General features: G+C 35.1%; 1 protein-coding gene across 2 annotated transcripts; it reads left to right on the top strand.

Annotated features, from left to right (window-relative positions):
- Positions 1-620: 620 nt before the first annotated feature.
- On the top strand, positions 621-6,587 carry LOC149815601 (cysteine-rich receptor-like protein kinase 2). Of its 2 annotated transcripts, none has more exons than XM_089989615.1 (7): positions 621-1,149; positions 1,440-1,562; positions 1,632-1,768; positions 1,845-2,055; positions 4,422-4,656; positions 4,917-5,067; positions 5,901-6,587. In XM_089989615.1, exons 1-7 carry the CDS (start codon positions 657-659, stop codon positions 6,222-6,224), a joined length of 1,674 nt encoding a protein of 557 aa, XP_089845741.1. In that variant the 5' UTR covers positions 621-656; the 3' UTR covers positions 6,225-6,587. The 2 variants fall into 2 exon arrangements, with proteins under 2 accessions (XP_089845741.1, XP_089845742.1); XM_089989616.1 differs by having other exon boundaries at positions 4,917-5,035; positions 5,901-6,078.
- The last annotated feature ends 10,475 nt before the right edge of the window (positions 6,588-17,062 follow it).

The following is a 17,062-nucleotide window of genomic DNA, read 5'->3' as shown; positions in this document are numbered from 1 at the left end:
TATATATTATATAAAATATAACATAAATATTATATATATTAATAAAAGTATACATTATATATATATATATATATATAAAACCTGACATGCAGGAGTCGAAGTAGATTGTCGTAATGAAATGGGAAGCTGAGAAGACGGCAAGGCAGATATAGCTGTCAAAGAAAAAGAGGCTTAAGCCTTTCAGTTTACACCATACAAGTCCAATTCCTCATCATGGTTAGTGAAGCTTTTCCCAATTCTGACGCCAATATATATTTATGAATCAAGAATGCATTTTCCTTCCCCATTTGGGTATCTGTGAGTTTCTTGCCTACACGCTCAATCTCCCGTATTTGACACCACCCTTAACGAATTTCAGACAAATTTGGCTCCTTCCTCTTGCTCACTTAGAGCTTTAGAATATGGGCAGGCGAGGCTTCTGGCTTAAATTCATTATATGTCTCAAAGTTGGAGGCTTTTTGTCTCTTATGATGTCTGACCCCAGAACAGATCTTGCAGGCCTCGTTTGTGAGAAAGATAATGCCACTTCTGGTGATGTTCTGGCTCATAATTTCATTCGTGCAATGGCAAACTTGAGTTCTTTGACTGATATGAAAGGCTATGGCACTACAGTTGTGGGGTCAGGTCCTAATATTGTTTATGGATTGGCGCAGTGCATGAAGGATCTGAACGCTATTGATTGCAGACTCTGCTACTCGGAGGTGAGGTTCAGTCTTCCAAAATGTTACCCAAGGAGAGGGGGAAGGATATTTCTTGATGGGTGTTTTGGGAGGTACGAGAATTACTCTTTTTTTGATGTGGAGAAGGACTCATGGGATACAAGTGTGTGCCTTTGGAATAGGAACAGCTCAAACCCACCCAGGTTTGTTGAGATGGTTAGAGAGGTTACAGGGAATGTAAGTTTGGAGGCTCAGAGGAACCAAGGATTTGCAGTTGGTTCTTCAACGGGGTCAGATATAACTGTTTATGCTCTGGTTCAGTGCTGGGAGAACCTGAACATGACCCTCTGTAAATCTTGCCTTGATGCTGCTGCTTTGACTATAGTTTCTTGTGCACCGGCTATTGAGGGGCGGGTACTGAAGGCTGGCTGTTATATGAGATACTCCACCAGTAGTTTCTGGAATACATATCAAAATTCTCATTCAGCAGGTGAGATGACCCCACTATTTCTCTTTTTACTTTTTTTGGTCCTCTTCTGTTTCTTCTAGAAGTTGGTTGTGGGATTATGCAGATACTGTAGCCTTTGTATTCAAAACAAGCTATTTATCTTTTTCTTTTTGTCCTCAGTTGCATATTTTTTGTGTCTTTCTGTTTAATGCTGGAATTGTCGGTCTTTTCTCTATGAGTGCAATCAGTTTGTGTTTTCAATTGTTATTTGGCATCTGCTTATATGGACTTAGCAAGTTCAATTTTACTGATTGTCTCCTTCCAACAACCAGGGGCTAAAAAGAGTTTATGGATAATTTTGGGGTCTGCTCTTTCTGGTGTACTGCTCATAGTTGGCCTCCTGATCTGGAAATCAAAAGTTTTATTCAGCCAACCCAATGAGCATACCTTGAAAGGTAAGAACATGAATATTAACTAAAGAAGAATTCAAAAAGATGAGTTACTATAAGCTCCCTTTTCTGCAGATTTATGTTTATCGGGATTACCTGTAGCTATTGCTCAATCCAAGCTGAATTTCAGATATGATGAACTGAGGATGGCTACCAATGATTTTGATTCTGTAAATAAACTTGGACAGGGTGGATATGGTATTGTTTACAAGGTTGCAAAGAAACCCAGCTCTATTGAGCTCTTTGTTATGGTTTCCTTGTTCTGAATAAAGCTCATATTTTCCGCAGGGAGTACTTTCTGATGAAAGGAAAGTTGCCATAAAGCGACTGTTTCTCAATGCAAGATTATGGGTTGACCAATTCTTCAATGAAGTGGATCTGATTACTAGAGTTCGGCATAAAAATCTAGTGAAGTTGCTGGGTTGCAGTCTAGATGGGCCTGAAAGCTTGCTTGTTTATGAATATTACTGCAACAGAAGTTTGGATCTCTTCATCTTTGGTAATCCCCTTAACTTGGGACCCACTAGGATTGAACTATTGTATCACCAATATTCTTCAGTCCTATACATTAAAGTTTGTGTTGTTGTTGTATGATTCATTGACATGAAGACAAGTTATATACCTACTAGAAAGAAGATAGTAAGATATTCAGGATTTTTAAATAAATTATTTTCCTTTGTCTTCATCTCATTCATTTGTGGCGAATGTTAACATTTCTAACTCGACTTACTCATGATGAAGGTGCAGCCCATAGTGACAAACGTTTTTATCAGCAATTTCTCGTTTTTCAAAAACTCATGAGAAATTGAAAGAAATCTCGCATTTTTTCAGCAAAATCTTGGCAATAAAAAATTTAATTAAAAAATATAAAAAATAATTTTTATACAACAACAACTACGCCTTCATCCCAATTTTTTTTATAATTTTTTTTTATGAAAATTATTTTTTATAAGAAAATATTAATAAAAATTATTTAAAAATAAAAACACATGATTTTTTCGTGATAAATAGCTGTTTAAAACGTAAATATCGCATTTAAATCACGGTATTTATGTTTTTTCATAATTCTCGCGAGAAATTGCCGTTTTAAACTTTCAGGCAATTTCTTGCGATATTATCGTGAGATTTTCATAAATCTCGCGTTATTTGTCACACTGGTGCAGCCCCACCAATTCAAGGTGAGGGAACTGAAAGTACAGAAAAAAGATACATGAATCAATAGGGGTTCTTGATAAGGACAAAGTTTATCATTGACATATACTTTCAATTATATCTCTACTGAAGGGAAGTCAAGCATATGGATGTTATCATTTCTGGGCAAGTCTTCTCATTTGCTCAGCATCAAGAAACCAGAAAAACCACAAAGTCATGAAACAACAAATCAATAGTGGAACCCAAGGCATGAAAACTGAATCTCATTAATGCAGAATTGTGGAATTGCACTAAGGATGATATATGGGATAAATTATATTTCATGTTTTCGTGTAGAACTTTTGGTTTAGTACTTAGCTGTCTTTGTTGGCCTTTTTGATTCAGATACTGCAAATGCACAGGTCAACCTGTCCTGCTGTCTAGCATCTTGACTTTAAAACATCGACCTAACTGATCAGTATAGCTTGTCTTGTAAGTTGGTAAGGTGCAACTTGCACTTGATCTGGATTGGTCAAGCCACCATCTAATATGGACTATGCTGGCCAAGTTGCTTGTATGGTGAACTTTTTGTCATCTAAGGTAATTAATGTTTGTTGGCATGTGTAATACAGGAAAATTCCATCATCTTGGAAATGCCCTGTAGGCCGAAGATTGTTTCTCCATCTAAAATTTAAAATTTAGACACTTTGATCTGGGGTAATAGGTATCTTTTAGAGTTTTCTTAAGTTGCTGTCACATAGCAGGTTTTCTCCTCTCGTCTCACTGTAATTTACTACTGAAACATGATGGTGTCATAAAAGGTGATTCCAGTCACATTCCATTCTGTTCAAAGTTAATGATGTTATTCTTTTGTTGTTCTATTTTTCTATTTGTTTTATGAAACTGCTATTTTATGTGTCCTAGCTCAGCAATCTGTTTTCTAAGCAGGCTGGTGGTGTAGCGAACACCCTGTGGGATTCATTATGGTGGGTCTCACATTTTTCTGCCTTATATTTCATATCAAAGTGGGTCAGTACCCCAACACAAAGGCAGTGTTTCACGGGCATTGAAAAATCTGCTCCTAAATGTTTGTATCATTTGTTGTTGTAATCTTTTTGACAGATTTGGTGGCAACTAGTGATGACTTGTCTTGGTTGAATATGGTCCTGGATTTACGTTTGCTTGTAGTTTGCAGGACTCTGTATTTTTTGAACTGCAGAGAGCATCTAAATGATGGACCTTTAGTATTTAAATTCGGGAATTATGCATGGACAAGTCTTTGGTCTTTTAAATTCGTCTTGGTGAAGTATTTGTGGTCTGATATGAAGTACTATTGGAAATTATAAGGATATCACCAATTTTAGAACTCTCGCAAAGTAGAATTTGGAGGGAGAGTTGTTATTATATTCAAACTGGTCCTAGAAGGATGAGATCAAGTGTTTGTCTTGACCTTCCTGCTAGGAAGTGTAGTGTTATATGCTTCAGATATCTGGTAAAATTTTTGTAAGAGAGTGATCATCTCTTTCAAATTTTGTTAGCGCTAGAATATTTCCTCTGGCAGGTATTATGATGGACAGTCTTAGCCATATTTACTCTCCTTATTTTATATTACAATATGAAAATCTCTGATAATTCATGTGCAGAGCGTAGTAAATCATCTGTCGGTTTTTGTAGATGTAAGATCTCTGAGATTATCAAACAAAATCCCCTTTCTGACCACCATTCTTTTGACAGATCCCAGCCGAGGCAAGCTATTAGATTGGAGGAAGAGGCTTGACATTATTCAAGGAGTAGCTGAAGGACTCTCATATCTCCATGAGGAATCTGACATTCGAATCATCCACAGAGATATCAAAGCAAGTAATATTCTTTTAGATGAGAAATTCAAGCCAAAAATAACAGATTTTGGTTTGGCACGTTCCTTTGCAGAAGATCAGACACATCTCAGCACTGGAATTGCGGGCACATTGTAAGCTCAGAATGCTTTTACTTTCTGAGTTAGGAAACTGTGATATCTCACATGCATACACGATAGACACACATGGCAGTCAATGAAAAAGAAAAAAATAGATAATGGCACAACCATTTTCATAAACATTAGAAAAAGATAGATAATGGCACAACCATTTTCGTAAACATTCTCACATGCACCTATAACTTTCTCATGTTTGATGTATTCAGAAATATCTATTATATCCTCATTTTGATTTATTAACTGCCATCATGTAGAGGCTATATGGCTCCAGAATACATTGTCCATGGGCAGTTGACTGAAAAAGCTGATGTATACAGCTTTGGTGTACTGCTTCTTGAGATTGTTACTAGTCAGCAGTGCAGCAATCCAACAGGTGCACAAAGTGGGCAGTATTTTTTGTCAAAGGTGCTTATTTATTCATCTTATTTTTCTTTAAAGATATTGCCGTTAAGCTCCTTACAAACTTTTCTTTGCATTCCTCATATAATCCCATTCAAGGAAAGTCTTGTCATTGTGGATAGTCAGAGGTGATTCTCTCATGTTCAAAACAAAAAGATTATGTTTACCTTCAATTACCGGATTTGTTCATCTTATCTTTAAAAAAAATCCAAAGTGAACTTTGTTAAGCACTGTATTGCAAAGTTTTCTGGGCATTTGTTCTTATAATTCTGTTCCTAGATATTCTTGTTGTGATAGATCATCAGAGGTGATTCCTTTATGTTTGGAACAAATTGAACCATTAATCTGCCTTCAAATACAGCTAGGTTTCCTATATTTCCCATTTGAATTTTGACTTAACATTTTACTCATCTAAAATAGCTTTAGTTTGTCAAAAGGATAGAAAGCGTCTGAATTACCTTAAAATCACCTTTAGTTCAATTTAGTTATTCCCTTTGTTAGATACTTATTAGGTTAGTCATAAATTCCTTCTAGTGAAGGGGAAGATCTCTATGAGTTATGGTAAGCACTCTTGCTAATGAATTACACCGTATAATGATACCTAAAAGTGGCAGACAGTACCAGCAAGATCCTACTAATTTCGTGATTCTTTTCCATTTCCTTTTGGTCATTCATGCATTTCAAATATCTGATTATCTACCATGACGTGGAATTCTATTATGAGTCACAGAAGCTCTACTTATTACTTATAAGCTGTGTATTTCCTCATATATGGTAACTGTGGGAAGCACTCTCCTTTCTCATGACTTTAATCGACTTAAATCACTTTTTATTTGTAGGTCTGGAACCATTACAAAGCAAACACTGTTGAGGAACTTCTAGATGGATGTACAGATGGAGATCATCTGAAAGAGATGTTACAGGTGGTTCAAGTAGGTCTCTTATGCACACAGGCAACACCAAGTTTAAGGCCTTCAATGTCAAGGGTGGTGGAAATGCTGAGAAGCAGGGATGAGGAAGTTGTTCCATTTGATCCTCCATTTTTAGATGTTCTAATCTCTGAGTCTAATGATGAAAGTGAAGTCTCGCGGCTGCTGTCTGTTTCCTCCATACCTAGTGTTTTGACACCATCAACCTCTCAAAGACAGATGAATTCCAGCTAAGTTAAAATGAGAAACAGGCGCTCACAGGCAGGTGCAAGCACACACACACACACACAGGAAAGAACATGCATTCGCAAACATATACTTGAAGTCTGTTTCACAGTCCCCTACATGTGGGGATGCACAGATGCACACAAATTGTAAGCGTCTAATTAGTGTAAACCAGAACTTCTTCTGTTAGATGAAGGAAAAGATTTATCAAAATTAGAAAGAAGTATCTGAAACATGTCTTCCCATTGGCTTAGATTCTCAGAATTACATTAAGAGAACAATTTAGACTTTTAAATATATTGAAGTATTTAAATACCTGTTTTTCTCCAAACTACTTTTGATATCTTAGTTACATTGAGATAACTTCTTAAGTTTGTTTTTTAGTACAAAGATTTATTTTTGGGAATAATTTTTCTGGTTTAAAATTGATTTGATCTCATAGAATATTTCACAAAGATATTTAATCTTGATAAACTGCTCGTTTCTCACTCGAACCCCTTTAATGCATAAGAAAGTTAGGCTATACCTAAACATGACTGTCACAGGTGCACAATTTCACCTTTTAAGCATCTTGATTGGAGGGTACCATTATCTACAAACTGTTGATAATTAACTCTGTAGCCACTTGATCCTTCTATGTAGTCAACATTTGCCTACATATTTGAAGTTCAGAACCTAAATATTTGAAGTTCAGAACCTACATATTTGAAGTTCAGAACCGTATTTTTTTAGATTGTATGAATATTTCCTTTTCAAAGTCTTTGATTGTAAATAATTTGATTACTCAGAGTCCACATGCCCCTTTTGTATTCTCACAAAAGAAATGTAGTTAGTCGCTAGCCTCAAGTTGTACGAATTTTGCTCTAACTGCAAATGATGTATAGAAGACAAAGCAAGTGGTCTGCTTCTGCCATTTATACAATGTTTGGGCAGTGGAGAAATTAATGAAGAAGGCTGAGATTACTCTAGACAAGTATCTACAACTGTACAGGTGGCAGTACAAATCTTGGCAACTTGTTTTCAACCTGATTTCCCATCAGACTATCAATTTCTCATTTTTCTGGTACTGTAAACCTGTTTGAAAATTGCAACACCAAACCTTGCTTTTAGAAACCCACAAGGGCTCCACCTTCTGGTGAAGTCAATGGGGGTTAAAATCGGTTCACTAGGTGAATCAGTTTCTTGAAAAAAATGAATGAAATCTAATCCATCTTGAATCAGCCCTTTTTTACCATCAGATGATACCTGACATTAAAAAGTAAAAAATGTTAAGAAATTTTTTTTTATTCCCTTACAAAATACTAAAAAATGAATTGAATCAACCTTGAATCGCCCCCTTATCAGGCCGATTCTGACCAATTTTGACAACATTTGGGTGAAGGGCGACACGGTTTGTCACCTGACATGGGATTCTAACAGCATCGAAGCGGGGTGTACTCTAGTATGGTCAGGGGACCTCAAGAGTTTTACCAGTTGGTCTGCCAAGAGTTTTTTTAAGCAATAAGCCGTTGTACTATTGTCAAATACACCACCAAGCTTTTAACTGTAATTAGTAAACCTGCTATAGTCTTCACACTTTTCAAAACGTTCCCAAACTTTTGCATTGGTTAAGCAACCACCCTCATTTATCTAACATTGTTAGCTTTATTAACAGGTTTACCAGGTTAAATTACCATACCATGCATTAAATAACATGTATACAACATTTTCTCTTTGTGCTCTACCATATATTATTTTTCTACCACTAAGACATACTAAACGTTTGTTGCCACAGTGGGAAGAGGGCTTTACTTTGTGATAGTGTAATTGTTCTAGATGGAGGTAGAAGTCAAGATGGAGTTTTGACAAAATGATGGAATTAGAATTCATGCTAATTATTTTTGCAAGGGTAAACTGATCTTGGTTGAATATTTTTGTACAAGTTGGTTTGTGGTGATACTTCCTTAACCCAAGTTAATTGTTTGGATAAGTAACAAAAAAGTTGATTGATATTTAGGGCTAAAATTTTGGAAAAGAGATTTAAAGATTCATATTTCTTGTATTTTCATCAGAAAATTATCAGCAAAATAAATATCTTTTGAAAATCAGAAAAATACATGTAAAAAAAATATATAAATGTGCGAAAAAAGTAAATGATATTTTTATTTTAAGGAATCTCCAATAAAAATTTGAATATCTCAATAAAAACACATTTTTCTAACAGAAAATATCATTATATTTTGGTTGTTATTTAAAGAAACTGGCTAAATATCGTGATATTTGTCACCCTGAAGTCTCTCAGACCTACCATGAATAAAGGCCTTCAATAAATGCCAAAGGCATCCCATGGTTCTAAATAAAAGCAAGTCTTTTCATGCCAGACATGGCATTCAATTTCAAAGTAGCCGACCTGGGCTCAGATGAACCGTCACATGTATCAAATTGGGTGGTTGAGGTTTGGTTTGTCATAGTATTGCTGCATTGATTACCATATATCAGAATGCTTTCACATACGTTACTTTAATGTCTTCAGGCTGCTAGGTTCTAATAATTTTTCTTAGTATAAGTTCAGAAACACAGTTAGCAATTGCAAACATTGAAAACTCTCAACTGCGTGAACCGCTTGTGACTAAGAAGAAGCTTCATAGTACCTAGAAAGAGCTGCTCTCTACGAAGGAGAAGCTTCTAAGTGTCAAAAAAAATTGTTTGCTACGAAGGAGAAGCCAAAAAAATTTGTTTGCTACGAAGGAGAAGCTTTTATAGAACTAGGATAAGGTGCTCATAACCTTAGAGCACACTTGCAGAATCAACATCCACTGAGCAACTCTCGATACATTCATACATTCAATGACAATATTATAAAAGATGTATCTTATTTACAAAACATTTCATGTTTCTTTATGAATTATAGTACATAAAAATTCATCTCAAATTGTTTCATATTTCTTTAAAAGCAACTTCTTTCTGGCTCTGCCTAACTAGCCGTCGGAGTCACGGTCTCCTCCACTTGTTTTTTGGTTTGTGAAGTCATTATCATAGTTGCCTATGTTTTTTATTTGGCTTTTGATTGCATCACCTTTTTCTTCTTTAGTTCCTCATAGAATTTGACCATCGACATCCTTGTGTTCCTCCTGACAAGGTTATTACCAAAAAATTAATTAACTTACATTTCAAACACCTAACAAAACTATACATGACAATGTACTTGCATGAAATTGAGTTACATCCACTTGCCTATCTACATTAGCATAAATATACCACAATAATACATGTAACAATTTCATTATAAAAAATATGTACTTGCATATATTGAATTAACAATCATATATGAAAGTAATTACTTATTATTTTTTTGAGGAATCCCTTGCATGAGATAGACTTGCCATTCAATATAAACATCGTACTCTGTAAAATAATATACCTAAAACTCAATAATAATTCTACCTAATATGAGAGCAAACTAAAGACATTAGTGAATAAGTTAACAGTTTATATTAGATTCGCAACGTCATTATGTAATGCCCCAAAATTTTAAGCCAAAAATACATATTTTTTTTTATATAAAGCCTTATCGATGGTATTGCTACAACCGAACTTAGCACTAGGAAGCCCACTTATGCATAGGCGCTAGTGTATATTAGCCCACTAGAACTAAGTTCAAGAAAGCGACAACTAAAGACAAAAACTCTTTATCAAGAAAAAACATAAATACAATGAAAGCATTTATTTTTTGTTTTGGTTAGAATTTCGAGTGGGTTACATGTATTTAAACACATGAGCATTTAATTCCTGTTTGGACTTGGGTCCAAGTCCAACTCATAATTCAGTTCCAACTCAAGAATCCAAATCCTAAACATAAAAGATACATACAGTTCGTGCATCAATTTAAAACCATTCATCAATTAAATAAATTGTTTCTAAATAATTATCAAATAAATTAATAAGTCTTTCAATTTAAGACTAATCCCAGATCTAAGTATTTGGTTCTTGGCACCACCTGCAATATCCCGTCATCGTTCCAGCTTTCTACTCATTACCTGAATATTTATAATATAAGGGTCAGACTTAGGGATGGCAGTGAATCAGAGGAGAATGGGGTCTCACCTCACCTTGCCCCATTTAGATCGAAGACAGAGGATATGAAACGGGGATGGAGATTAAAATCCAAACCCGTGCAGAGATGAAGGCATGGATGGATTTACTCTTGCCCCCACCCCACCTTGCCCTGTCCCATCCTCAGCCTCATTAAGTAAATTACTATTATACCCTTATACATATTATAAAATCATATATATATATATGTAACCCTAACATAAAATATTTTCTCGAATATCTCCTCTCTCCTTTCTCTAACGAGTTGCACGAGCTCTCATTTTTCTCCCCTCCTTCCTCTAACGACGGAAGGCAGCATCGATAGTGGCAGAAGCATTGGGGAAACGGGGCCCCACCCTGCCTCGCTCCATTTGGGTTAGAGATGGAGGACATGAAACGAGGAATGAATCAAGGATGGTGGTTAAAATTAAAACCCATGTGAGGATGAAGGGCAAAATTTTGAGACAGGGTCGATATGGAGAGCTTGTTCCCTACCCCGGTCCACTGTCATCCCTAATCAAACTCATCAAGTCTCATTAAGAACACAATAATAATGCATATATATACAAAACCAAGTATACATTAATACCTATAGTCTTTAAAACATTTGCAATGCAATGTCATATCATAATGCATTCCAATAAAACTATATTTATGCATTTAGTTGGCAAGAATAACAATCAAATCATAAAACTAATTACCAAAACATGCGTATACCAATAATTAAGCATTTGCATTATTAGGGCATGTTTTCAATGCAAATTTTTACAGAATAAATGTCTCCAAGTGTAAGGCTTTTGTTTTTCTCTTGTATGTACTCACAAGGCCAGACATCAAGACAAAAAGCTTACTCGAGGGTTTATTATACTATGTATTTTAATGACCTGAGTGATTTAACGAATCAATCCCATTATGGGTGGTTTGTGACCGAGAAAAAATTTCACCGGTGATAGCATAACAATATGATGCATCCTAAACTTCTATAGAAGACATGAACTTACCACATATGATACATTGATAGTTTGCCCCCAACTTTGAGGGCTAGGGACCAAGTGAGATGCTTTTGCTCTAAAAAATACATCACGGTCCAACGAAGTTTTGTAAAACCTACCGTCTCAATGAGTTATTGAGTCATCTTTATTAAGAGTGTCATTGCATTTATCACATGTGTTGTATATCATTCAACAATGTATGACTCAATGGCCCAAGTACCCCTCTATGCTAGTTTTACACATCGCCTTATGGCATGAGAATCATTCTACACATCCATGGTAGATACACATTTTCATTAGCTCAATCATATTGATAACTCATTCAATATGCACAGGTACTTTTAAACCAGAACATCTTGCATGTGAAGGTGATAACTAGAATATTATGTGCACACACACACACACACACACACACACATATATATATATATATATATATATATATATATATATATATATATATATATATATATATATATATATATATATATATATAAACTTAGTGCTCTTTTAACACCCCATCGGTTCTTATCAATTCCTTGCTAATTTATTAGTGATCCTGTGTGCATGCATGTTTTTTATGTCTTACAACACAACATCATCACATGTCACATAATATAAATTCATGCACTCATGACACCATGTTGGTTTCTTTGAACCACAAGCTTATTCATGAGCATCAACATGTGCATGCATACATTTTATTTCCTATAACACATCATAATACCATATAATATCATGAAGCATATCATCACATTATGCAGCCCATTAAAGTATTATGACAAAAAAATTCAGCATAACATTAAAACAATATTTACAAGTGATGACATGACCCCATAGCCTCAAAAGGCCCACATACAGGACACCAACAAGTCAATGTGTTCATCCGATTCATGTATGAAACCAAGCCATGTTTATCTTGCCCACTTTCAGAACCATAACATGTATTCAACTACAACTTCTCAATTCGGGACTATTAGGATAATTTCTCAGTCATTAGAAATTCTACCATAAATCATACAAAATGATTTTGGTTGAGATTTTTATTGTAGATTCATATGTATGTTAGTTGTCTATAAAAAAAACCCATACATAAACTCATTCCAAAATAAAAAATAATTTTTTTAGAAACATCGACTATTTTCTATTCGTATAACAGTCCTCTCCTGTTTGGTATTTTTGATAACAAATCAGCCATGAATCACACAAAATGAAATAAATTCTTGGATTTTTATAGTGGGTGTCTTGATATGTCTGATACAAGTCTCCAAAAATTAAGACTTAATTTTATTTTTTACAAATAATTAAAAATTTTGTGATACATGATATTTATATTATTTATCAAACTATTTTTTAAAATTTATGAGTTTTGGACCAAAATTCTGTGATTTTTAATTCCTATACCTTAACTAATCAGCTTACCAGATTTTTGTAGTTCTTTCGTATACAAACTAACACACATAAAAATCTCAACCATAAATTCTGAATATTTTGGGAGTTATAATTTTTACAAAAATATACAGCCTACACATATTTTTTGTCGGGACACCCTTTTATGTTGACTTACAGAAGTTGTATCTCCTAAACCATGACTCATTTGAGTCTAATTATTGTGAAACTTTTAACCGAACCTCCCCTTCTTTGAATGTAATCTTACATGGCATTTTCATTGAAGTGTTCTTAATGGTTGGCCAGAAATTTGGTTTTTAGGACTGTGAATGGTTGTGGTCTATGTTTACTTCTTGCCCTTCTTTGTTAACTTTTTAGTAGGTCAATTTCTCTGTGATCCAAGTTGGGCTAATATTGGAAACTACAATTCTGCTGTTGAGGTTTCTTGGATGTTAGTGGGGAAGCGACAACTTGAATATGCGGAGCACTTGGAAGATTTAGGGGAGATTCTCTGCAGTCCTTGTTAGATGTCTGATGTTTCATTTTTCAAATCGGGATTTCATTGGTGTGAACTTCATTCACATCTACTTTTCTATTTCCCATACATAAGCGTAAAGTCACATGCATTTCAATTTCAAACATGTATGTTAAAACTGGGTTTAGGTCTTATAGTTGGAAAGATGGATACATATATTTATAAAGTCAGCAGACTTACAGATGTAGTTTAGTTCAAATTCAAATTGGATATTAAATCTAATCAAAGGATTTAATAGGTTTTCTGTTATGATAGCTACAGCAGAGTTTGATGTGAGCTGTCTATGATGCTTTTGGCTACTGATTTTTAGTTCTTGTTCTATTATGAGATTCTCTACTAGCTGCTTCTTTCTATTTATGATGAACTACTAGCTGGCTTTGCTTTGTCAAACACGTACTTTAAGTTTACATATAAAAACACAGTATATATATATATATATTAACAGTTCTATGGTTTAGGAAAACCTATAGAGGATATCTAATATTTGTTATTGAAAGAGAAAGAGAACATATTAGAAGTACGATCCTGTCTTGATGCACTTGAAGGCACAAGAACATGGATGCGAATAATTTCCACTGCAGGAGATCAATTCAAGAATCCTAACAAATAACTGCATTACATTTAAAGGTGACACTCTTAGTTTATTTCTTGATGAGAATACATTATTGTTGCAGAATTTCATGCCAGAAGCTGCAGGACCAAACAGAATCAGCTCAACCATGTTGATCCTTCATACAATTCTTATCCTCCTTTCAACTAGGGACTTCAGTTTTGAGTGTAACATCCTGGTCCTTTCACGAGGACCAATGCTTTGGTTGTCATTCTAGTGATAAATCTGCTGGGCACTGGGCAGGTTTTGATATGGTCAAAAAGTTGTTTGGCATAAATGTTTGCTGCCGAATTTGCTTTGTCCAGCTCGTCCCTGGCCCTTTGGCAAAATAACTGGCCATCTAAAATGGAATACTTTCTTTTCACCTTTGGTAGTCTCTCTCTCTCTCTCTCTCTCTCTCTATATATATATATATATATATATATATATATATATTCAATGGCCATTGAACTAAAGCTAAATGTTCAAGAAAGTAAAATGGAAAAGAATGGAGAAAGAATTAAATTTGTTGAAAGAACTAAATTCATTGCTATCTAAAGTGTCCACTTATAGAATTCAGTGCGGCAGGCCTAAGAGTTCTAGGAACCCTAACAAGTGCAGGTAATCTCACCGGAGCATTGAACTTCGTTTTATTTTTTTTAAACATAACCCTTTGCTGTCAATAAATTTTTTTGCTGGGCTTTACTGGTGCAAAATTGCACCAGTAAAGTGGGATTTACTGGCATAAAAAATGCGCAAAAAACATCTTTATTGGCACATTTTTTGTACCAAAAATTTATTTTTTTGGCAAAAATAAAATACGGGAAAATCACTTTACTAGCATAATATTAGCACCAGTAAAAAAATTTTATTGGCGCTTTTAATCACGCTACCCTGTAGCATGAGTAAAGTCTTTACCGGTAAGACCTATTATGGCACACCTATCGACAATGCTAGTAAAAGCTTTACTGGCACTAGTCATGTCTTTACTGGCACAAAAATCATGTCAATAAAGATGAAATTTCTGATAGTGACATTATGAAGTGCGAGCCAGAGAAAATAAGAAATAACATGAAAACAAGTGCAAAATACTGTTGGATCAATAAGCAAGCTTATTATAAAAAAAAAATTGTTAATTTTTAATATGAAAAACATAGAAAGTGATGGGGAAGTGAGAGAAAATGTTAAGAAAGAGAGGCAGAATCAATTTGGAAAATGAGGTGAAATGAATTTCCCACTAAAGGAAAATGAGTTTCTCATATTTGGAAAGTGGGTTTCCTAAAGCTTCTTCTCCTTTCGGGAAAGTGAGGAGTTTCCCACTTTCTAAGCACGCTTTCGAAGAAGTAAGCTTCTCCTTTTAACAATAAGCTTCCAGTAAGTAACTGAGGTGGTATCCTATGTGGTAAGCGGGGTCATGTACCAAGCTGAAGGCCCAAGTTCGAATCCTTCTGCCACATGGGGCTTAAGAGATATCTGGTAGGGGTCTGCATAAGCCCAGCATGCCTATCAAGGAAAAAAAAAGCTTCCAGATGGTTTGATTGAATTACAAGCAATAAGTATAGAGTCCAAATCCTATTGCTTCCAGCTTTGAAATAATGTTTTTATCTTAAATCTTAAATATTATAAAAGTATAAGCATGGGTAGTGGGGCCCAAAAAGCAACTATTTCTCAAATGACATATTTATCATGTTTTTGTTGGATGAAATTATAAATTCGTTTAGACATTTATAATTATTACTTGCATGATCCCTATGTAACTTTTTTTTACAAAATTGGGATTACCTTTTCAAATAAAAAACATTAGTTCTCTCTCTCTCTCTCTCTCTCTCTCTCTCTCTCTCTCTCTCTCTCTCTCTCATGTTCTCAATGCCAACCTTGCATGACCTACCAAAGGTTATGCCCCTTCCACTTTTTTGCCATTAAATTGTGAAAACTTTCCCTACAAGTGGTATAAAAGGTATTTTTTAGCTTTAATACTTTTACATATGTTTTTAACAAACAATATTTCATTCTAAACGTATGCATATAATTTATTAATCCTATTTTTTCATAATAATAAGTTTTTTAATATAAACTTTATTTGTTTAGAGCTCGGCCATATGGACGGGCCGCTATAACATGCTAGATTTTGTAAATGAGGTGGTTTGAGCTTGGCTAAGTAGGTTTAGAGTTCAAATTTTATTAAATGCATTTTTTTTAAATGAGCCATCTGAAATTCTCCTCATCTAACTCAGGTTCACCATGAGTTTAAGCTTGGCTCGGCTCAGCTCAGCTCGTCACAAGAATGAGCTCATCACAAGAATGAGCCGAGCTTGAACACCCTCTGTTCAGTTCATTTGACTCGTTTGTCAGCCCCAGAAATAACATGGTACTATTAAACAAGATGAATTCTGTTTAATTCCATCCAAATCCATTTCCCCATTTTCCTCCAACTCATGTCCGTATATTCCTCTCAATTAGGGGTGTCAAGGGGTCGGACCTGGTTTCGACCTAAATGGTTTGCGGACTTGGATCTGATTTTGAGGTGTTGGTACTGCATCCGGACCCGAGTCTGATTACCATAAGAAAAACATACTCGGGTTCTATAAGGATTACATTTAACATAGTTCGTTTATACTTGGTAAAGTAATATTTTTTACATTGAAAAATTGTAGATCATAATCAAAACTCAGGTCCATCGGGGGTCTACTGTGAAATTTTGCAAACCATAGCCAGCTATATATACTAATTGGATCTTTTGAGTCTGATCCAAATTCTGGTTGAACCACTTTCTTTATAATCGAACCCAGACTGTATCAGGTTTGGTATGGGTCGGGTCAGGGTCAAACCCTCCTTCTGACATTAACCTCTCAAACTCCAAGGGGTTTGTTTCAGCCTCTTTCTTATGAATGAGCCCTCTTTCTTATAAAAGAGTGCACTTTCTCACATGACATGAAACAAATCTCCCATGGGAAAGAGGTGGTGGGTGCGGGAACCACTCATTAAATGCGAAAAAACTATTTTCTTATGAAAAGGGAGTCACACTTCCCCTCATGGGGAAGCACTTTAACCTGTGGATGTTCTTTTCAATGGAAAGTATCTTCCTGTGAATGGTTGTGACAAACGGCCCCTAACGACCTATAAAATTTCAGCCCATTTTCTATTTCTAGCGTTGGATTATCCTAGAAGACCTTGACTACCCGGAAACATGGAAGATGGGAGATGTTGATTAAACACAAGGAATACTCTGTATCAAATAGCAGCTTAGGTTTGAGGCCTAAGAAAATTTGTG

The sequence above is a fragment of the Nuphar pumila genome, chromosome 15, assembly GCF_984573655.1.
Source record: "Nuphar pumila chromosome 15, dmNupPumi1.hap1.1, whole genome shotgun sequence".
In the NCBI taxonomy this organism is placed as follows: Eukaryota; Viridiplantae; Streptophyta; class Magnoliopsida; order Nymphaeales; family Nymphaeaceae; genus Nuphar; species Nuphar pumila.
Note: the sequence above shows the minus strand (reverse complement) of the source record. Positions and strands in the feature narration are given on the sequence as shown.

Bases quoted from the DNA above. Each gene is read 5' to 3' on its own strand.
- LOC149815601 (XM_089989615.1), top strand. From the start codon at position 657: ATGAAGGATCTGAACGCTATTGATTGCAGACTCTGCTACTCGGAGGTG. The intron at 1,150-1,439 runs GTGAGATGACCC...TCCAACAACCAG, and splicing joins TCAAAATTCTCATTCAGCAG to GGGCTAAAAAGAGTTTATGG. The intron at 1,563-1,631 runs GTAAGAACATGA...CCTTTTCTGCAG, and splicing joins CAATGAGCATACCTTGAAAG to ATTTATGTTTATCGGGATTA.